This window comes from Theobroma cacao, chromosome 7, assembly GCF_000208745.1.
Source record: "Theobroma cacao cultivar B97-61/B2 chromosome 7, Criollo_cocoa_genome_V2, whole genome shotgun sequence".
NCBI classification, from domain to species: domain Eukaryota; kingdom Viridiplantae; phylum Streptophyta; class Magnoliopsida; order Malvales; family Malvaceae; genus Theobroma; species Theobroma cacao.
In genome coordinates this window covers 1,493,982-1,518,013 of record NC_030856.1, presented here as the reverse complement: position 1 = coordinate 1,518,013, position 24,032 = coordinate 1,493,982, and the positions used below count along the sequence as shown (strand labels likewise).

The 24,032-nt window shown below is 35.3% G+C and overlaps 3 protein-coding genes across 4 annotated transcripts; all 3 read right to left on the bottom strand.

The window, feature by feature from the left end:
• Positions 4,213 to 8,850, bottom strand: LOC18593418. The gene is made up of 7 exons (XM_018125237.1): positions 8,211 to 8,850; positions 6,957 to 7,338; positions 5,331 to 6,694; positions 5,130 to 5,243; positions 4,835 to 4,989; positions 4,550 to 4,671; positions 4,213 to 4,423 (listed from the first exon to the last, which is right to left on the bottom strand). Exons 1-6 carry the CDS (start codon positions 8,610 to 8,612, stop codon positions 4,623 to 4,625), a joined length of 2,466 nt encoding a protein of 821 aa, XP_017980726.1. The 5' UTR covers positions 8,613 to 8,850; the 3' UTR covers positions 4,213 to 4,423; positions 4,550 to 4,622.
• LOC18593417 (putative BPI/LBP family protein At1g04970) lies at positions 9,718 to 13,385 on the bottom strand. Its single transcript, XM_007020629.2, has 6 exons — positions 12,801 to 13,385; positions 11,713 to 11,852; positions 11,056 to 11,416; positions 10,602 to 10,850; positions 10,335 to 10,460; positions 9,718 to 10,074 (listed from the first exon to the last, which is right to left on the bottom strand). Exons 1-6 carry the CDS (start codon positions 13,227 to 13,229, stop codon positions 9,871 to 9,873), a joined length of 1,509 nt encoding a protein of 502 aa, XP_007020691.2. The 5' UTR covers positions 13,230 to 13,385; the 3' UTR covers positions 9,718 to 9,870.
• Positions 14,280 to 17,655, bottom strand: LOC18593416 (serine/threonine-protein phosphatase PP-X isozyme 2). Of its 2 annotated transcripts, none has more exons than XM_007020627.2 (8): positions 17,387 to 17,655; positions 16,398 to 16,550; positions 16,259 to 16,321; positions 16,097 to 16,182; positions 15,452 to 15,527; positions 15,104 to 15,372; positions 14,954 to 15,032; positions 14,280 to 14,590 (listed from the first exon to the last, which is right to left on the bottom strand). In XM_007020627.2, exons 1-8 carry the CDS (start codon positions 17,525 to 17,527, stop codon positions 14,540 to 14,542), a joined length of 918 nt encoding a protein of 305 aa, XP_007020689.1. In that variant the 5' UTR covers positions 17,528 to 17,655; the 3' UTR covers positions 14,280 to 14,539. The 2 variants fall into 2 exon arrangements, with proteins under 2 accessions (XP_007020689.1, XP_017980739.1); XM_018125250.1 differs by lacking the exon at positions 17,387 to 17,655 and adding an exon at positions 16,637 to 17,372.

The window sequence follows — 24,032 nt, the reverse complement described above, 5'->3', positions numbered from 1 at the left end:
TTGAGTAGAGAAATATATGCATTTATCGTAAAAATCAATTAAAAAAACTCGTAACTTAATTTTTATCGAAAAGATAACCATCTAAATAAAGAAATACATGCATATATATAACTTTCTTTCCACCTTCTTCTTTAGGCCAAAATTTTAATTTTCTTTTCATTTTTGTTATACTCAAGTTGTCATCGATATGGATAGGGGTTAAAAACCTTAAAAAACCCACTATTTTAGTGAAAAATGATAATACTAATAATAATTATTATAATAATTATAATAACAATAATTAACCTATTTCCACTATGAATTGTATTGTCATTTTTAACATGGTTTTGATTACATCTCTTTCCTTTTTAAGGAAAAAAGAGCCTTTAAATACATGCAAAAAGTCAGAATTATGGGTAGACAACTAACCTAGATAACCCAACCAACCAAAAGACTTTATAATTAAGTACCATTTAATCAGAAGAAACAATGCATGCTTTGTAAATTCCTTAGTCTCTTTTGCCTTTATAAGCAGCAATTATTATTTTCTCTAAACCATATTAATTATATAAATTAACTTGTCCGGCCGGGTCACAATCTTATGCTATATATATAATAAATAAGTATGGAGAAATTATTGACTAATAATCTCAATTAATTAGTATAATTACAATATGTAAAAGGGACACTAGGAAAGTGATAAATATAACACAACAATTATGTTTTCTTAATCCTTGGTATGTATCTTCAGGTGAATCATTAGCTGGTTTGGTGGTCTGTTAGAACAGTTTGAACTCAGATTAATTAATTAATTAATTGGTGTGCAAAGTCCAACTTTTCTTTTTTGTTTTCATTGTTTAATTAAAGTTAATTAATTAATTAATTAATGAGAGGGGGGACTTTATGAGGTAATGGGGATCCAAGAGATCCATTATAAAAGCCAAATGATAATGAATTATTCTTCTAATTTATTAGACCATCACCCCAGAAATCAAGGTTCATTTTGTACCTAACCCTTTTTAACTACTAATTAGACTACTAGTCTTTGTTGGATTAGTGCTAGTACTTAAAGGCAAAAAGAAAGAAAAAAAAAACTATTTTTCACATAACCGTTAATTCTCTCATTGAAATCATATCCCTATTATTTCCGTCGAATTTATCTTTTATCAATTTTGATAGTATATATATACAAATTATATATATGTAAAAACTTATGATACGCTTTTGTGCATATCATTATTTATGTAAATGAAATAACGCATGCATTATAGAAATGATATTAAGATTGAACATGTGGTCGATATTAAATAAAGAAACTTTAAGTAAAGATATCGATGATATGTTAAATGGATAAAATGCATATAGGATAAGACATATACACATTGACTAATAATAACATTGACATTGAAATGTCACTGATCCATTTCATCATAGTGCACACAAGCATGCAATTGCAAAGGTGTGTGTCTGTGTGGCTTGATAGTTCTTATTGCAAAAGAGATTGCAAAGTGGCAAGCTCTCTCTCGATCTTCAATGGAGGACTAGTACTAAAGCAAGGCCTAAAAAGAGATAATCACATAGGTAGTATAACATCTCATACTTGGTTAAAACTTTTTGACAAGTCTATCAACTACATGGGAACCCTCTTTTTGTGGTTTAACAATTCTAACAAAAGTCAAGGAATCTTGATGATATATGTTTTTTCTCCCTAATGACCCCTCACCCTCGATCCCCATTCTTTTCGTTTTTTTACCAAGCCTCTTCACTTAAAGTCTACACCACCGTGATAATCGGGCAGTTCACGTGAAACAAGGTCGGACCATTATTTTCCACTGCTTCATCTCTTCTTCTTCTTCTGCTTCTACCTTTATCTTAACTTCCAACTGACCTACATTACTTAGGGTCTTTGCTTGTTTTACACTTCTATAAAATCAAAACAAGGCCATGCAAAGTTAATACTGTTGAGAACATGCATTTTCTCTTATTATAATGGTTTTGGCCCCCTACCCCCTATAGCTTTGAATTCATGCTTCCCCCATTCCAAAAGATAAACACCCAAGTTTTCTTTTTATATTATATATAAAAGGATTGATGGAGTTGATTGATTATATGCATTAACTTTTAACTCTGTTGGTTTGTGGAAAAAGAAGGGTTTTTGAGTGGTGAAAAGGGAAGTGGTGGAATGGTCAAAAAAGAGGGTAGTTATGTTTTTTTGCCTTGTGTTGTGTTCATGACTCATGAGAAGAAAAAGAAGCTAAAAAGATAAAGGCTTAGGACCAGTAAAATGGTCCCCCTGCACCGCCCTGAACTAGCTGGTCAAATGAGCTTGGGAATTTTAGTTTATGTGAAAGATGTTGTTCATACTTTTTGGGTGGTAACATTAAGTGAAACTAGTGCTTTGGTTAGATTTACCTGTTGGTTGTGTGTAATACGGAAGAAGAACAATGAAGAGTTGAACAGCATGTGATTGATTTTAAGCATTGAATCAAGTACAAGTACGGTTTACGGAATTATGATTAATATTTAATCTGAATCATGCTTTCGAAATAGTTAAAATTGAATAATCGTGGCGGCATATGTAATTATGTACGATGAGTACATAATTAGTACGAATGAATCAACTTCAGAATAAATAGAGTTTACGAAATTATCATTAATATCTAATTGGAATATATGCAATTAATGGTATGTGTTACCAAAGTTTGATAGTTTGGGGTAGTACTGCCTGCAGGCCAAAGAAATTTACTGGTGGAGATGGAATTTTAACCCATCACTATACTTTTGAGTCTTTTGTACACCTTACAGAAACCAGATTCTTAGCTTGGGGTAGGCTGACAAGTTGAATATTTTGCACACCTTTGCCACATCTCTCACCTCATCCAAAGCATGATCTTGCAACACAAACAAGGAACAGGCTTCCTGTAAATCATTCATGGATTGGAAAAGTTGCTTTGGTTTTGGATTTATCAGGCAAAATCCCAACATAAGGTTGGGATCTGTGTAGACAAAACAAGCCAATAGTCAAAATTCACCAAGAAGAAGACATTTACTAGGTTGTAGCATCTATCCATAGTTTATACGTATATCTAAGATTTAAGTTAATGCTTCTCTAGGGTCTCCTGTTAGGATTTCGTTGAGTCGGAGTTCACAAGATTGTTAAGAGATTAAAATAAACATTAATTAAACTTAATTGGCTGAAAGCTTGATAAATACTATGTATGAATTAATGCCTACTAATGACTAGATGGAATAGCCATTCCATTCCTACATATCATTCCATGTGGGGTGACTATTCTATCATATGGTTCATTTTCAAGTTAAAAAAAGATAATAGTTTATTATCGATCTCTTTTGGTATTAGCTATTCTACATAAATTGAAATAGGCTTAACCTCCCTCACTACTACCCTATAAATATCAAAATATCCCTTCACCTATAAGCTTAATCTTCTCAAAGTGAAAAGAGTTGTTTAATAAAAGGTGGTTGGATGTATAGAGGTTTAAATTTTCCTCCAAATGAGTGTTGAAGAGTCTCTAGAACATTTCATCTGTATCAGAAATTAGTTAAAAAGAGGTAGAGATCCAAAGAATGAGGGAATATTGATGCAAAAAATGGGATAACTCAGAAGCAACCAAAGGGCTTTGAATGCAGATGTCTGTTTGCTCCCCCTGTCTATATAGCAGCATGAGTTTAGTGAGTATTGGGAATGGTGGCTATGGTTTGCATGAAATTTAGGGTTTTGCCTATATTTTCTATTTTCAAATGAGAATTAAGGATTGGATCCAGAAATTAAGTAAAAAAAAAAAAAAGGTCAATGCATTGCTCAGTAGTGTGTTTTAATTTTTCTTGCTAGGAAAAAGGTCTGCAACTTGCTGCCATATTCATATCCCATTTTCTTTGCCCCTCAGGCTTATATCATACTTCACTTCATATATTTCATGCTTGCTTGCCTGCTTCTACAAGCTAAATTTGATCAATGACTGGATTAACTGCTGCTGAATGAATAGTAGAGTGTAGTATTAACAGACTGATATTCTTCCTTTCTAGTAGCCAAACTCTGTTTACAAGCTGGCAGGGGATACAAGAACTATTTGTTTATCATTTTAGGATGGCATGTACCTATTTCTCCACTTTATAACACATCTTTTCAAAAAAAAAAAACTCATCTTGCTTTGCAACATGTATGTGTGTGTGTACACACACATATCACATAGAAGAAAATGTAGAAAAATGTTTAAAGGTGAAACAGATTCACTATATGGTTAAAAAAATTTGGAAATGCATTGAAAGATATTAATTTAAATTGTTAATCAAGCTATGATACAAAACTAGCACTAGGACTTTTAGCCCAAAAATGAAAGAAAAACTAGCACTAAGACTATATATGGTACAAGGCATGAGTGATGATCCTCAGATGTGCACAGGTCCCAACTGCAATGTTTACCTGTTTTGACAGAAAGAGTTATGTAAGTATCTCCAAAATGTTTCAGAAAAAGGGAATGGCCCCAAATAATACAAGCAAATTGCAAGAACGTAGCTTCGCTTGTATGATCATTGTTATTTTGGTTACCTGATCAAGAAGAAGACAATATTTGCCACAGCAAAAAGTAATGTCATGCTAACTGAACAGATGCATAACTATATTAACTTGATACAGGCTGAAAGCTTCCTTTGAATTCATCATAGAGCCATCTGCAGAACGAATTGTTCTGTCATTAGAGAGATGTCAATCCCATTCATTATGTGCTTAACACATGCAATATATGATACAAAAATTATATCTTCAGCTCTGTCAAATGGCAATTTTTAGTATCAATGAGTACTTGTATGCAATTTACGAAATCAATGTACATACTTGCACAAGAATATTGCTGTTAATCCTTCATTTCCCTCAATTCCTAACTGACTTCGCCTTTCAATTTCGTCCTTAAATTTAGCAGTAGGGAGTACTTCACATGGGCCTTGAATTGAGGTTGCCATTACAGTGCTATCATTATTAGATTCATAAACCTATAAAGGAGAACAAAAGAACTATTAGCAAACGTTTGAATTTTATTTGCTATTGCAACAGTCCTAGTATACTAGACAGCAGATAGAAGAATAGTAGGAGAACAGTTGACATAAACATGCATGAGAAAAAAATTTATTACTTCACTGCTTTCAGGGGCACATGGATGTCCAACAGCCTCTGGCAAGTCGCTAGGAAAGTAGCACCTTTTCACAACCACCCACTTTGACCCAGTTTTAGCATCCTCCCACATTGCCTGCAGTGAAGATTCAATTTATCAAGTGTGCTTTTATTGGACATGATGACCAGCAGTCTCAATATAAATTTGTCCAAACATGCTCACCTGAAGCTTAGACGGTATCAGTTTGTCCTGGCCAGAATGAACTAAAGCATGATCCTGCACTTTATAAGTTATGCCATTAATGCAACAAGACTGATAAAACTTTCTACCATCTGCAACTTGAAGTACATCACTAGTCCATTCAACAGCATGCAAACCATCAGAAGAAACCTCAGCATGCCTTGAAATCTCATAACTAGCTCCAGAATTTCCAGCAGGATTTGCTTGTGAAGCATCTTGTTCGGTTTGATTAACCCGTCTGCTGCAGTCAATATCTCCTTTCAAACAGCCTTTCTCCAAATCTTTTGCTCCAGAACTTTCATCATGACAATTATTCGAAGGAACTTCAGCACAGTTTTGCTGCCATGTTTGGACATCTTGTGAGATGTGTGAAGGCTGTGAATGATCAGCCTTATTGCTGATTGCATTAGATGATGTATCAGGAGGCTGTGATATTGATGCATGATCTTTCATATCTTCATGAGTAGATGATTCAGTCATTTGAGAATGCTCTTCAGGTCTCTCACTTACTGTGGCAACAGAAAGAGAATCACATACAGCCTCCAAAGGTTTCGTAGAGGTCCCTTTTGGAATCTTAGAATCGGATGCTGACTCGACAGAGTTGCTGTCCACTGTACCAGCCACAGCAGGAGTCTGTAAACCAGAGCTTCCATTTGCTGTTACCTTCTTAGGACTGACCTTCGGATCTTGATTTCCCACCTTTTTCTCTAGAGATGACTGAGCTTCAGCTGTGCTAGAAGTCAATTTGGGTGCATTTATACTTCTCATAACACGACCATATTTAGGGGGCAAAGGCTTTCCATTGCAAAATGACAAGCACCTTGTGCAGTGCCACTCACCTCTAGGGATTCCTTTCTGATTGTTTGACTGCAAACATTTCAAGTGAAATCCTTTCTCGCAAGCATCACAAAGCAGCACGGTTTCCACTTCATTAATGGTAAGTTTGCACATTTGGCAAGTTAAAGCCTTATTCATGTACTCCCTAGAAGGAGGAGTCCAAGTAGGATGCTCAGGAAGCCTTGGTTGTAATAACTTTTGAACAATTCGAGCTATTTCATTGTGATTATTCATATATGGAGGAGCTTGTCCAAAGTTCATGCCTTGCACCGGCTGGTGCATGCTTGGGAAAGTTCCAGTTGCAGTTTGAGTAATGAATGGTCTAAAGTTTTGATCTCTTGCTGCTTGAGGAGCCATCTGTGGCATAGTCAAACTAGCACTTCCTTCAATCTTGGTTGGATTATGATTTAAACCCTTGTTTTCTTGTCCGGATTTGCCTAATGCTGCGGGTTGAGCCTGTATAGACCAAGTTGGAGCATTCACAAGTGGATGGTTTGCCGAAGAATTAGCTGCAACAAACAATATTTGCATGAATTCAGAGAGGACGTATGGATATGAATGCATGTTAAACAGAAATAACTAATGGAAGGGCTAGTAGGAATATAATAGCAAAACACTTTGGTAAAGAAACCATAGTATTAGAATAGGTGGAGTATCGTGTGATCACTTGATAACTATAATAAAACACCAATGCAAGACATGATAACCAAATAGGGCCTTTCAGTCTTATTGGCTACCAAGGGAAGGAGAGATCGTGGAAGAGAGAATTACCTGGTACTTGGGAGACATAAGAAGGCACATTTGATCCTCCATCCAACTTGGTTTGTGGTCTTTCAACCCTGGGATGTGCAAATGAAGATGAGTCCCTTCCTAGATGACCACTTGGCAGTCCAGTGGACATTGTCGACATTTTCACATCGCTGGTGGACAACTGATGTGGTAAGGGAGTTGAACCTGCTGCTGTAACATAAGCAGGGGGCGAAGAAACTGGGAAGCCTCCAGAAGATACCGTTGCATGAATTGGTCGATCTGATGGCAAAATGCGAACAGTATGCGATGCCCCACGGGTTTCAGCTGATCCACCAACATTTGTTTGCAATGACTGAGATGAATATGTAACTAGAGGTCCAAGAAGTTTCTTGGGATCTTCCATCTGGAAAAGCATTAAGGCAATCCCAACACTCAGCTTCATATATAATCCCAAGTAATTTAAACATTTGCAGTCCAACAAAGATGTTCTTTTAATAAATCAAACAAAATCTGCAGAAATAGCTGAATAGCTTGGCAGGACATAGATCATTGCAAAAAGCATTCAGTATCAAAAAGTTAAAATAACCTTTGCTAGTGATACATTTCATGTGAATGCACCTTGCATAATTTTGAAGAACTATAGCAATATTCTTTTAGATGGCGTTTTTTTTTTTAGCATGATTAATATAATATTCTTGCCAAAAAACATCAAGCCGTTCAAGAAGCTAAACGAAACTGCACATCAAATTACAATATCATAATAGAATGGAATAGCAACCCTTTGAGACGACTTATGATTCAAATGCATCTTTCACTCTATGCTCAGCAACCACTTTAAGCCATGCCAATTTTAGCGCTCAAAACCATAAACCCTTAAAAGTAACAACTAAGCCACAGAGAATATTAGACTAAAACTGACCAAAACCTGCCTACAGTTACTCAAACCTTAATATACCTTCTTCTTACGCGCAGTTTAAACCAAATTAAGAACTTTCACACATAACCCTTAATCCCCCAAAGTTCAATTAAGCCAATAAGAACATCAAATTCTACAATACATTGAGACCTTTAACTTTCCTAATTACAAGCAAAAAAACCTATTTGGCAGACCTCAATTTCAGGACAAATTCTAATATAAATTTAAAAAAGAAAAACATAAAATTCAAACAAAATCCTAATGATAAAACCAAATTCATAAAAAAAATAAACCTTACCCATAATCTCAAATCCCCCGAAAATTCCATAACAATTGATGAATTTAAGACTTTTTTTTACCTTCTTTTTAGCAAATGAAATCTTCTCAGAAATCGACATTCTTGTAGCCTTAAACCCTAACCTCTGCTCACTGAATCTCGCCAGCCCCAACTCTTCAATCACATTCCCAATCGCCTCCCCCCCGACAATATCCTTCGGCGACATCTCTCCGCACATCTCCGCCAACGACTCACGCGCCTCCGCCATCAAAGCCGTCTCCGCCGCCGTCGGATTCCTACCTCCGCCCCTCATCTTCCCCATCGCCGACAGCACCAGCACTATCTCCGCCACTCTCTTCAATCCCCCACCGCATCGCTGCTTCTTAGATACGGAAACAGCGCCGTTTTCGACCACCCTCTTCTCGCCTACCCCCGGAGAAGACTCGAACGCTGCGTTTTGCTCCACAGCCACTTCCGCCTCCATCAAAAGTTATACTAACCCACAAAAAAGGCGTCGCTTTCTCTGAAGAGACCTGAACCCGACCGCGAGAGAGAGAGAGAAAGAAGGAGAGGGGAAAGACAAAGATTAGAAAGGGGGGAATTTGGAAATTTAAAAAAGTTGGAGAGGTTAAAATATAAAAATTCAGGGAACTTTTTGGCGGGTAAATTGGAGAGAGAGAGAGGAGATGAGTAAGATTGAGAGAAGAAGAGAATTGAGAGCGTCGATGAGGAAAATCCCCAAAAAGAACAAAAAGGGGTTAATTTATTTACATGAACCGGCTGGTTTGTTGAGATTGGACCGGGTCTACTTTGATCTGAATTTTGGGATTCTTAGGTAAATCTAGGGTTCGAGATTTTTAACCGAATATTTTTCGGGCATCCGATCTTATTATATAAGGTACGAGAATTTTATATGCGAGTTTGGAACGGATATTAATGTTAAGTTTAAGTCATTAAAAAGTTTCCAGTGATGGTGAAATTAGGATCCATACATCATTAGTTAACTAAATATTATCACCTTATTCATAAAAAAATTTAAAAATAAAAATTTTTAATCGAAATTACACGAGAATCGATTAATTTTCAAAATAGACACTCCGCTTTAAAGAAATATTTTTTATTAGACACGTAAGTACAACCGTTAGTCAATTATTAAAATTTTGGTCGACTTACTAATATAATAAGAGTAAAAAAACAATTTCACCTATGATCAATTTTTATAATTACTATTATATAATTTTATTTTTTTTATTCATTAAAAAAAATTTCAATCTAGGGAGCATCGAACCCTTGGGAGCACCGGCCAGTGCTTCCTTTTCTTGGGGAGCTAGGAGCTTTTCTTTAAAAAATATAATAATAATTTTTTAAATTAATAAAGAAAGAAAGGGTATTTTAATTTTTTTGTAATTTCTATTAACGATGTTTACACTCTTGAGATAAAATGTCTATTTTGAAAATACTAATACATCAGTGTGTAATTATGATTAAAACTTAAGTATGTTTGAGTATTTTACTCTTTATTTTTACACATTTACGAAATAGTACTTTGTAATTATATAATAGTGTATAAATACTATAGACGGACAATATATCGAATATAAACCTTTATTAGTACAAAATGTAATACATAACAATGAGATAATATGAATATATTCTGTTTTCAGCTTTCATTTTGCACATACTTCCATTTACATGAACAATGAACACAGTTGATTTTTAGTATGCACATCAAGCTGTGCATGTTACCAAGAAACTGGCAGCTGGTTGTTGAGATCATATCTGTCTGTGAACCTGACATCGCTGCAAACTGTAACCCTGGAATCCTGGAGGATGATCTCAGCATTCTGAAGGGTGAAACCATGGGGTAGTGGTAGAGGGAACCCTTTGCCAAGATGTAAGTTCAGGTATGGCACGAAGAAGGTTCTGAGGATCGTTGACATCACAGCCTGTACCAATGTTCACCAGAAGAAAAACCAGGAAAATTTGATCAGAATTAGGGGGGAAAAAGTCAGAATTCGTGACAGAAATCTTGCTCCGAATGGTTCAACTATGAATCAGAAGTGCTTCCAAGGATGTTTATATTACAAAACAAAGTATTGAATGCAGAATCTGGCAGGTATTTTGATGTTCTGGTAGCATCAGAAGCTTGGAAGACTTCCTAGGAACATAATTATGGATTTGGAAAAGAGCTCGAAATAGATTGTACCTGAACAAGATGCATGTGAAGATTACCGATGTTACTCCATTTCAAAGATGATGTGAAGTTGACCAACCTAATGCTACCAGCAAGATTGTTCCCATGTATTTCTGCAGAACATGATGCACTTATCACCTGCATCAGCAAATACATATAAGAATTGTTCATGAGCAACTCGATCTCTCAATGATCACCATTTCAGGAAAAGAAAGAAACATTTAGACCAACAAGGCACGAAAGTCTACAGGTATGGACAACCATTTCAGGAAAGCGTACCAATGAGATGCAAGCGACTGGCACAACTTCACCAGAACTTAAAACCTCGATAACCAAATCTGCATAAATAGTGGTGCCAATGTCATGATCTGTGATTCGTATGATTGGTGGAGAAGTTACAGCCATACTAAGATTCATATCATCATCTGGATATTGCTCATACAGTCGAGGTATAATGAATCTCCAGCCAGCAGTGTTCATGAGGGACTGATCAGGTATTTTGTCAACAATCCAGTGCATGTAATTTGCCTGAGCACCCAAAAGAACATGAAAGCATCAGTTTAATTATCCAGTTGCAATTACATTATAGATGTAATGTTCTGCAATGACAAGATCAGCTTAACTTCAATCAAAGCAAATTTAGCTCTCGGGACATTGTCAAATTGTTATTTGTCAGGGAGGGGCCTGAGAACATAGTAATCTAAGGTTCAGATTTCACACCATAGAAACTTACCTTGAAGTATACTGATGCGGCAGAGTCAAAAACATTTTCATGCAATGAAATTTCAACCATCTTTGCTGAACCCTTGGAGGAAAGGAAAGTTTGTGATCCTTTATGGTAGTAGTAGCAGTTGTTCGAAACTGAAACTCCATCTGCTCCAGTGAATAGACCATTAATTTCAAGTTTGACAGAAGAATTGCTGAGCACCGGGTCATCCATGAAAGTAACATTTAATGCAACAACACCATTGACTTGCATTTGCTTTGGAAGTGATTGCAGTAATGAGTCAAGCTTGATTATCCCTTCTCTGATCTTCTTGACAATAGCATCTTCAACTGCAGACACTATTTTCCCTTGGAACGCATCAATGATCCTGGATAATAATAGATGACTAGATGCAATAAGCATAAAATATGGATCTTTAACAGGAATGATTAACTGATACATCAAGGCCAGATAAAGAACATATAGTCAAGCAGAACTTAAAGATCGAAACAGGAATAATCATCCAAGACTCGGATGTTTATGTTACACCTAAAAAGTTGGTGTTTATGAGTTTGTTAACTGATGCACAATTGTGTCAGATTTATAGGAGATTAACAAGGAAAATCATCAAATCCTTAAGGTTTCGAGAATTCAGTAGTGCCCAAATGAGCAACGATTGCATACCCTTGATAAAGCCAAGACACTCCACCATCCACCTTTATGTAGATATCTTCCACATGACATCCACAGTCCAATAATAATAGCTTGAGAGTTCCTTCTTGGTTTATTAAAGCTACATTAAGCACCACTACCATGCCTTGAACCTATGCAGAAGCAGCACATGATGCCTATGAACCAGCAGGCATAAAGAATATATTTACAAAGCATCTAATGAACAATCAAAATCTTATCTCATTCTAACTCTCCATTACTGCAATTTGAAAACCAAGAATTGTTTTCTGACAAGAAATCAACATGATTAAAAGCCACTGGTCTTGGTTTGTCAAAATATTGCACTGTTACAACTCATTATGCAGATTTATTCCTATACTATAGAAAAGAGATTGAACTTGACATAGCAAGATGTTTCTACAAATCTTAATTTCAACTCAATCTCGTTACTTCAAACCCAAATTGCATCATTTGAAGACGTTGAACTTGCCAGAAAATTTCTGAATTCGGATGCAATGTATTAGCCTTTGCAGACATTGTCTCCACCAAATAAGCCACCTTCTTTGATAAGTACCAAACCATTTTGCCTAAGCAAAGATACGGACACAAGAATATATTTACCAAAACCAGTCAACAGACAGAGGGGCTGCCAAATGGTATCTCATATTCCAAATCCAACTATTTGCGGAAAGTGAGCTTTAAAGCTTACTGAACCCACCACAAAGCTGCAATTGTTTTAGTTTCATATTTAAGATAAAATAACCGATTTTCCTCCAATAGATCATCATGTGATGGTTTTGATGTTCTCCCCAAATCTCCCCAAACAATTACCAGGAAGAAACTGTGTATTTCCCAACTTAAAACTTCAGAAAATCATTAGTTTAGGATTACATAGACAGCTTAATTGCATTGAAACAGACAAACTATTCATGCAGAACCTTCTTTCCAAGCTTTATTAAACTCACAGATCTATAGCATAGACACAAAAAACAAAACAAAATTAACCATGTTCACACTAAATTAACGCACTGTCTATGTTGTTCTTTCACAGTTCTTACAAAGTAAAAAGCAAAGGGCGGGCGAAAACTGTTATTCTATACCTGAACTATTGCAGTTCCTTTATCAGAAATAGTAATTACCCAAGTTTTGTAGGAGTACCCCCAGTCCATACTCAAATTAGCAGTAGCACCAGAAGCAACTAAAACAATACCAGACTCCCCAGTTTCAACTGATGAAGAAGCAATATCGACACTGCAAATTATGATATCCGATAGACCAAGCTGAACTTTGCCAATAACTGGGATTTTCACAGACTTCTCGATATCCGACAGCTGAAGTGGAATCATGGAAGAAACAGCTTTCTCAATCAGCAAATCCTTAGCAAAATCAAGACCCTTATTGGATATAACTGCAGATATGTATCCTTCTTGCTCGGATTCAAAAAGGGTAGTTGCAGGAATGAATAGAAATGAAAAAACTATGAAGAGTATAGCAATAGCATGTGCCATGGGGTTTGAAGAGATATTCATGTGGGGAAAAATAGGTTAAGATTATGGTATTAAGCATGAAAAATTCATAGAGGATGATTACTTCCAAGACAAAACCTTTTGGTGATGAAACCATGAAAGCAACAGGTTGAGTAATGAGCGTTGAAGTATGAGAAGTTGGTCGGTAACTTGGTTTAATGTCTTCTGGAGTTATCTTCATTATGTTGAGTTATAGTTGGACTTTGGGAGTTGGGAGTAAGAAGATTTGGCCTTTGAGCAAGACCCACGTGCCTTTAGATTGGCAAGGCTCATCTTGCTTAAGACAATCATAGAAAACAAGTATCCAAGCCCAAGATTCGCATAAAGTTGAGAAAATCAAGTACAAGTTTTACATTTCTTTTGTCATATGCCAAGATAGCTTGCTACTTTGTTAGCCTCCTTTTCCCTTTCCATATGGTCCCTTGATACTATGTTTTGATGTTATTCCTTTATCCTAGCTGACACACATGGTTTTGATAATGCAAGGACAAATCATTTACTAAGCTCACGCCAGTTCTGTGGATGACAATGCCAATCACTGGCATACTGTGATGAAGAAATATGGAAAAGAAAGAAAATAGAGCTCCATACAAAAGGATGCAGATTCGTCCAGGGTCTTGTACACATGAAACAAAAGAAACATGGCAGCATTTGACAAACAAATAAACTTGTATGGCACAAGATTGGTGCACAAAACCAATTTGAGAAATTCTCATATAAGAATCATGGTTGCAACAACTCACTCTCCGCTGTTCCTAAGCCAATTCTTGTTAAGAATCATTCTCTCTCTCTCTCTCTCTCTCTCTNCTCTCGTCTCGTCTCGTCGTCTCTCTCTCTCTCTCTCTCTCTCTCTCTCTCTCTCTCTCTCTCTCTCTCTCTCTCTCTCTCTCTCTGTCTCTCTCTCTCTGTCTCTCTCTCTCTGTCTCTCTCTCTGTCTCTCTCTCTGTCTCTCTCTCTTCTCTCTCTCTCTCTCTCTCTCTGTCTCTCTCTGTCTCTCTCTCTCTCTCTCTCTCTTCCCCACTGCCCTAAAATAACAAGGAAATACACCAGGGATTCACCAGCACAGAACATGCTACTCAATACACACTACTATTACAAGCACATATTGATCAAGGTAGGAGCAAAACAACAACGGCATGCCCAATAATGTAATCTCATCACAAATTGAAAGTATAATTCTCGCTAATCATTGAGCAGGCTATCCATTGATGCTTCTGCTTTTGTAGGAGATCATATGAGCCAAGTGACTGCAAATCCTCCCATTGATCAATTCAAGTGTAATGGACTAAAAAAGGTAACACTTCACATCTCATTCATAGAAAGTAATCTGGTGCAGGCTTTTTGGCTGGAGCTCCTCTTGATTCCTGCATTTGATAACAAACTTTGAGCAAGCCATACAATATAATCTACAAAACTGAAATTTCATGGCTGGGTAGAAGAAAATTTTTGAAGAGACCACTTGATAAGGCAGAAATATGGTGCAGAAACATCTTTTCACATGATGGTCAAGGAAACAACAGGATCATGTTCTACCAATTTTATTGATTGAAAACGGTTAAATGCAGATCATGATAATACAAAATGTATCAATCAGCACTTCATCCAACCTTGTCTAGATTCTCTAGAATGCATAGCTATAAATGATTGCAGGCAGCCAACTTGGATTACCAATAGTTTCAAGCAATTTTTGCATTTGGCAGTCAAATGCAAATAAGATAAGTACAAACCTGAGGTGCTGCATCGAACACGCGAAATTGTTTGTTAAGATTCTCATCCAGCTCAAGAATTGCAGCAACATTACCACATCTGCAACACATGCAAGAATAAACCATTAAGCTACAGCATAATGGAAGAGGAATCTCAAATTGATAATTTACCTGTAACAGTAATTGGGAGCTGACCAGACTGTAACTATCTGGTTATTAAACATCCACTTGTATCCTTCCATAACCAACTGATGAGCACGGCATATATAGTCAATGTTGTTTGTGTGGTTGAACGAAGTGACAACACTGCCACCAAACAGGAAACCAGCACCTCGGGGACTCAAACCCCAACCATCAACAATATCCTCAGGGTCCGACCACAACAGGTCACACATGGCACCATCATGAGGTACTTCTTGCTTCCGATCAATTGTTCGAATCTGGAAGAAGTATCATGTTAGTACTGCTCATACAAAGCTTCACAACTATACCAAAATAATTTCAGATAGCTTCTTTGACCTGATCCAAAGTTGAAATTGCAGGAGAGAGACCACCATGGACGCTAAAAATTTTGTTCTCAATAAGGGCTGAAAGACTAAAATACAAGAATTGACAAAATAGAAGATCATCAGAAAAGGCCTAACATAAGTATTACTTGAATATAGGTTGTGCAGCAAGCAATTTAATGGGACTGGAAGAAAGGGCATTGGAGGTAGCTAGTACTGTCAACTCACTGACATTACAAAGCAGGTTATTTTCTTTTATAAGAAATCTACATGGTTGCATTTTGAGGTTTTTTCATAATACAAGACAGTAGATAAAAGTATTGAGAAGAAACTAGAGTAGTTGCTGCCAAAGGTCCCAATTCTTATCAAATAAAAAGAATTAAACAAAGGACACCTGCTCCTCTGGCTGATGTGATGAAGTACTAAACATCTAGTGGCTATATGTGAATACTACATAAGCAACTCAATTGCTGCCTTCACAATTCTTTACTGGCAGAAAAACTAAACTTCATTTTATGATCAAAACATCATGATGCTATATCAAACATGCCCTATATAAGCAACTCAACTGCCACTCCACAATACTGAAACATATGGCCCTTCCAACCAGCGGGTCCCCTTGATAATTTATATTTTGTAATAATGAAAATTCACAAACCTTAAGTAATCAAATATGTCAGTGCAATATCTCCAAACATTCACAGAGCCATATTTACGCAGGCATTCGTCATAGAATCCATATACCTGTCAGGAAATGAAAGTAACTGAATACTCTGAAAACACAAGAATCTAATAGAGTAGCCAAATAACATTGCTTAACCTGTGTGATCTGACGACTTTCGTGGTTCCCTCTAATGAGTGTTATGCGATCCGGATATCTCACCTGATGATGCAAAAATTATCAGAAAATGAAAATTTCTACACAATTTTCAAAAGAAAATTACAGAAGGATAATTTACCTTCAAGGCCAATAGAAGTAGAAAGGTCTCCACAGAGTAAAACCCTCTGTCAACAAAATCTCCAAGAAACAGATAATTTGTCTTTGGGCAATCACCCCCTACTTTAAAAAGCTCTTTCATATCATAAAACTGCCCATGGATATCACCACATATCTATGCAAAAACAATGAAGAAATATTAATATTCTGTATTGCATAAGGTTATTATCCAAATTAAAAAGAGCATCAAAGTTTCTGTACAATATTTCCAGGTAGCTTTATTCGCTGCCCAAGTTTTCCAGTAAGAAATAAAGACTTAACCCTGCAAAGCACATATGTACCAACATCATATGCCATAGACTTACTTTATTGCAGCACAACATCCCGCAAACTCTAAGTTCATATCCAAAGGAAAGGGTGGTATCCAGTTTAAGAAGGTTACAGACTTCATAACCTGAACTGCGACCTAAATGCCCTCACCAGTACTGTTCCATTGAGTTAAAACCTCATCACCCGCATAAAAAAGTTCCTAACTTAGCCAAACTTAAAAACCCCTAAATCCTATTTCCATCATTCCATAATTGACTTCCACATTATTAAATTCTCCACTACATAAAAGTTCTGTTTCCTTAACCAAATCCAATCATTCAAACAAAATCCCAGCTTCAAATCCTTTTAGAAAAAAACAAACTTCTTCCATCAATTTTCCTTCAAAACTCTAGTCAATTCCATCTCATTTCTTGCCCCAAATACAAATTCACACAATAATACATATCCATAAGCACCAACCTTTAAAATGTCAACAAAAACCAAAGAGCAAAGAAACCCACTAACCAAAACAATCCAAAAAAAAAAAAACCTCCCATAACCCAAGAACACAAAGCTAAAACCTCTACTTTCACTAAATCAAAACCCAACAAAAAACCGACCCAATAGCCTAAAAGAAGAAGACCCATCAGCATAAACACAAAAATAACAAAAACCCATATATTGGAACATGTAAACACTTACAGTAACAGGGGCATCAACCCTTTGAACATTGCTTTCTTCGACGAGGATTTCCATAGCTTTAAGACAAAGAGCTTTCACTTCGGATTCTTTCAAGGGCTCACACTTCTTTAGTTGCTCTATTTGCCTGTCTAGGTCTGACATCTTTCTCACCTTACAAACAGTAGCTAGCCGATATTCAGAGGCTAAAGCCCCTCCCAAATCTGTGAATCTCGGGAGCTTTTCGTTAACCAGGAGGGTAGCAAGTAAAATATTTTAGAATTGTGGTTCGTTTCTATTTTGGGGGGACCTTTCTCTTTGTTTTCCTGAGGTTGTTTGCTATGGTGCCACTGTTGTTTCGCTTTTTTACAAGCTTAGGCCTTGTACTTTAAGTGATTTGTAAAATTGACCCCAAATTTCTTGTCTACTTTTCCAACCTTCTCCTTTAGTTTTTCTTTTTCTCAATTTAGTTTAACTCTATTATCATGCTCATTTTTTTTAATTGAAGTAAGGGGTGTGCTATGGTGTTAGGCTCTCATTTATCTTATTTTTCATTAATTATTAACATATTATGAATTTTTACTTTGAACTCTAGCATAAAAAATAATTATTTCGAAAATTATTAAGAATTCATGATTATTTGAAGTTCTATGATGAATATGCCCCCTATTTTCTTCTCCCACTATATGTCCATTGGTTTTCTCTTTTTCTTTTGATTAGGACTTCATTGAAGAAAAGCCCTTCAACGAAAAGCCAATGAACATGGTCGTTTCTGCATTGGGTAATTCTCTTTCTTCTTTAATTCTCTTTCATGTTATTGTCTTGAGCTAAATGGCAATTCGCAATGGAGGAAACCATATATAATCGTTATCATGAATAGGTATATATTGAACTGAAGATGGAAGCTATGAATAAAAACAAAGGGAAAGGGAAGGAGGGATCATATTGCCTTTGCCATCTCCCCGATGATCTCTTGAGAATTATATTGAGTTACTTATCAGTTCTCGATTACATCAACTTTCGTGCTATTTGCAAGTGTTGGCGTTTGGCTTTCTCCAAGTCTGCTGCTGCTGCCGTTTTATCACAGGAAAAACCAGGAAGGGAGCCTCCATGGTTTCTGATCTTGATGAAAGAACCTCCAACAGACAAGTCATTCCTGGCTGATATCCACCGCCGGGTATTACACACGACAGGCATGTTGGGGAGTTTGTCTTCTTCTTTTTAGTTGTCGTAGTCCGGCCGTGTTTATAGAACCAACATGCCGGAACTATGCGGGACAAGAATCCTGTTGTCCAAATATGGGTGGCTGCTGCTCTTCAAGTCCGGAGGGATCGATTCTTCAGAACTTTACTTCTTCAATCCCTTGTCCAGGGCAAAGATTCTACTCCGCTTTTTGGGTGTATCAATTTTAGTTAACCGTGTTTTCGCCATATCTGCTCCACCAACATCACCAGATTGCATGGTTTTCGTCATAAGTTGTGTTGAACAAAATTATGTTCGTCTGTGCAGCCGTGGAGATTCTGCTTGGACTTGCATTAGATATCTGGGCACAATGGTCCGGCTCTTAATGTAGTTTTCGCCAAGGGAATATTTTATTGCTTACATATGCATGGAGAACTCATTGCATATGATCCTAGTCGCGGTTGCTACATCGATCTAGACATACAAGACTACATTCCTGGTTATTCTGGAATGATTTCGTACCCTGTCAAGCGTGGGGAACAAATTTTTCCTCGCGTTCATGGCAAGCGGTGTTTTGAAGTTCCATTAATGTATTCTATCGAACCACTGGTGGCTAAAGAAATAGGTTGCCAACATGATGGAAAGCTAAACTACCAGGAATGTGAGTACTTGTTCCGGACAGATGTGGAGGAAGCAATTGTTCAGGAAAAGGGTGTGGTCTCAGTTGATTCTTTCAATGTAGATGCATGGTGTGCTGTGCTTGGTGCAGATGATGATGTAGAGTTACGGTGGCATTGGTTTTCAAGCAATCGCACAAAACTCTATCCTTTGGACGATATATGTGGCAATTTCGACAATGATTGCTCGACATTTGTGATGTGGGTCGAACCTGTTTGGGTTCATCCTTCCCCCAACTTGACCTGGAACTGAAGACTTGTAGCATGTTGAGATTAGAGCAGTGTAATCCTGAGAAGAAAATTATAAAGAGTGGGGGGAGAGAAACATTGTTAAAGTACTCTTTTCCCTACTATTCAAAGAATGTAAAATCCCTTCAACAACATTATTCCTTCAACAGATGAACTTGGCATAGCTGCAGAAAACTATGGAAAATCTAGGAAAAAGGAAACTTTGGTGATGATGGTGCTCTTGGGTTCTTTTGATCTGTTTCTTGTTTAGAAGTTCCACCTGCAGCTTCTTCTTCATAGGAAGTAATAATCGAATTGGTCTCTTTCTCAACCTGCAAAAGAATCCAATTGAAAAAAGGAAAAACAGTAAAGAGAAATATGAATACAAGTAAATATAAGGGAATGATTCATGCCTTGCATTCGATTGAGCAATACTTTGATGTTGAACTTTGTAATTCACATCCACATGCTTCACACTCTTTGCTACTTTTATAGCCACTCTTACTACTAATACTATTATTTTCATGCTGCTTTTCCTGCATCTTTCTATCAATGTAAACAATCTGACCAAAATTCTGAATGTTATCATATTCGATATCAGACAAGTAGAACAAATCTTTTATTATCGAAACCCTAATTCCTAATTGTTGGTATGTAAATTTGAACACCTGAAAAGAGAAAAAAAAAAGATAATTATCGAATAATTAAGAACCAAAGAATTCAATTCTAAGGATGAGGAAATTAATTACTTGAAGAACCTGATGACCTTGATGATCAAGAGAGTAGTTCTTGCAACTTTCACAGAACAAAAAACCCAGCATGCAATCTTTGCAGAAGAAAGATTGTTGCCTTGTGCTTGGTTGACACGGGCAAGATTGATGGAACTTTGGTTTTTCTTGCAGCAATGCCATTAACCAAGACAAATCAACCAGGGCTGCCAAGGATGTCATGATTCTCCTCTTTGCTTTTCCAGTGTATTAGGGGCTAGTTTTGTTCTATCAATTACTCATTCTATGAATAATCGATTGACAAGAATTCTAGGTAAAAATAAAGACAAGGGATTCTGGGGAAAGTAGGGTTTTATTGTATCTACTTGTTATTCAAGAAAACCTACCACAGAGCTAAAGTTTGGGCCAATTTCGATCAAATTAGCCCATTAAGATCCAAAATTCGAAGCCCAATTACCTATTTCCATCCACCTGATTTGGAACAAGTTACTCATAACCCAATTTAAAGGCCCAATATTATGAATAGTGTCTTCATATGTCCACGACCTGTGTCACGTAGTATATATATTAATTCTAATTGTGGCAAAGATCTGATTTTAAGGTGTTTATAAAGAACTCTTCATCAAACTCTGAAAAATATATTGTTGGCTTGGTCATAGGTTCATTTAGCTATGAATTCATTGAATAAGACACCTTGATAAATACATTGATCCGTTATACGTTATGCTATCAATTTATAAGAATTTAATGATTGTGATGATTGTAGATTTAATTATTGTCGAATAATCCTTATTCGACATGGATGATTCGATATTTTCTCAGGTCGGTTCTATACGTAATCCTTAATCAAGTATTTTTTGGCAATTTGTCACCTATTTTCTTTATCATATTACACATGACCATAAAGAATAAAAAAAAATAATAGTTTGATTCTTTGGGTTTCTCAATTTCAATTTTAATAGTTTCCTCTAGTTATTACAAGAATAAAAAAATAACTAATTTTAATACCAAACATGGAAATCTCTTACTCACTTATTAACCATTTATAAATGTTAACGTAAATGTATTATAATAAGAATGTATAGTAAAAATTAACCCCTAAAAATCTTGAAATTAATGTTACTCATAACTATATAATTATAATGTTTAACAATAAATGCTATTATACTTTTAACCTTTAAATTATAATATAATGTTTAAGTGTTTGATAATGATTTTTTAAGAGATATTGGAAAAGTATAGTCATTTGTACTCTGAAGTATACAATTCAATATCCTAATATTTTATTCAATTGATTGTGATTTAACTTTGCATTTGTCGCTTCATTGGATCCTCTACATCAGAAAACTCATAAAGTTGATTACCAATCACTGCATATCACTACAAAATTAACGTTGTAACCTAGTGCACCGTAATTTGTTACCATAACACGATGACGTTTGCTATAACAGTTCGGCCTTTACTAGACTACATTGCCAAAAAGGCATTTGAAAGTTAAAACTTGACTAGAATACCTTAAACTACACTTAATGCTACATACTAGTCGTCCACAATTTACCTCGTTCCGAATGCAGGTCTATTCTTTCTCTAAGTGATAATAAAAACTTTTTGAGAAAAAAAAAGTTAGCCATAGTTGTTAAATTGAGATACATATAATGTATCGAAATCTTATTTTTTAGTATCGAGTATCATATCGTATTGTAAAATATAGTAAAAAATTTTAAAATTAATTATAAATAATATTTATATCTGTAAAATAAAGAAAAAAAATAAAAAATATTATTTTTTTAATAAAAATAAAGATTATAATACATAACTTGAAAAGATAATTTTTTTAATTTAAACTTTTAATATATTCATAATAATATAGATTTTTAAATAAAATATGCATTTTATCATATTAATTTATTAATTAAAAATTAAAAACATTTATCATGTTAAAATTAAAAGGGAATTCAATTTGTGTAGTATTTTTTTGTTTAAAATCTAAAAATTGAAACTCATAAAATATAAATTTTCATGTTCAACTCAAAAAAAATAAAAAATAAAATTTTTAATAATTAATTAAATATAAGCTTATAAAAAGTTTATTGACTGTATCGTACGAGACGTTTCGTATCGTAAAATATGTATTATATATTATACGATACGTTTCGATACTTGATCAAATACGATACAGTTACAATTATGTATCGTTTTTTATTAATATCATATTGTATTGTACGATACGTATCGCGTATCATACAATAATAATAACTAAGTCATGCTTTTGATAAGTCTGTCAATAATTGATACGTCATATGTAATTATAATATGTTACCATTAAATGTTAAATTATAATTTTTTAGCTTTTAAATTATAGTATAACATTTAAATATTTGATAGTTTTGAGTAATCTAATTAAAATACTTAGTTATAATGTTAATGTTAACAATATTTTTCTATTTTAACAAAAAATATGTGAAATTAAAGATAAAAATTATATAATATTTAATAAAAAAAGACAAAATTATATATTACACGCATTGTTTATTCATTAACCAATTTAACAGTTTCTTTTATTTGTTTTAAACAGGTCTTGTTCTTATTGAGTGATTATTATTCTTTTGTTTGGTTTGCTTTCATTGCTGAACCACCACAGCCACTTGTTTAAAAGTGCTTTGTTTCTCACATGAAGGTTCAATCAAGTGAGTACCTCCTAAATCACAATAATAAATTAGACTTGGAATAAGCATTAGCTTGCCTTGTATTTATCAGAATCACTCTTGACGTGCTCAACTTGGGTTAGCAAGAAAGTTGCCTGCCTTGTACCCTGTCTTTTTGCTTGAAAGTGAAAGAATCAAACTTTGGCTCTTGTAATCTGTTTTTTCTATTGACTTTTGGGTAGATATACATGATTGAACTGTATGAAACTTACGGTATCAGCGGCAATAAGTGGAAATAACACTCTATTGAGATTTTTTCAAATCATTAGACTTTTCTTTTGCATAATAAATTACACTTGATATTATATATTTTTATATATATTTATGCAGTTTTTAATCAAATATGATTTTCACACTTTAAGGAACGACGAGGGTATTTGTTGTTCTTAGAGTTTGTGTATCACGAATCCTACATTAGTAATGGATAAAGTAAATCTTGAATATATAAATATGAACTTTTCTTCACTTGTTAAGAATATCTTTTGAGTTGAAAACGTAGACATGTAACAAGTGATATTGAAATAAATTCAAATTTTTATTGATGTGGGGTCCCATGAGAGATAAAGAGTTGAGATAAACTCGTTCAATAAGATATTGCATAATTAAATGGAGAAAAATACTACAAATCTCACATTAGTAAAACATGATTTCGATTGTGACATAAATTTTAAGTGTTTTTTCATGATATTTAAGTATTTTTTTAATGGTCCTCCACTCCCCCCAAAAAAGAAAGTGGTTGGGAAAGAACATAGCATCACCAACAGTCCCTTGGCCTTTTGTATCCTAGAAGAGGACATATAGAAAGAGGATATTGTCAAAATGGTACCCCCATCACCAACAATCCCCTGGCCTTTTGTACCCTGGAAAAGGACAAACAAAAAAGAGGATATTATCCAAATCTAGCACTAGCAGATATCATATGCATTTAAAGGTTTATTCCATTCAACTACCAAACAACTTGATCGACAGGACACATATCTGAGAGGATCCTATATTGGCTTTAGCTTAGAGAAACAGCTTTCCCTATGGCTTAGCTTTCGGTCTTCTTTTGGTTCCTTACTCCCCATCCACGCCCCAAGTGGCGGAGGGAATGGGGAAAGTTTTTGAGAGGATCTTCATCAGCAGAACCCTAAGAATCTATCATGTTAAT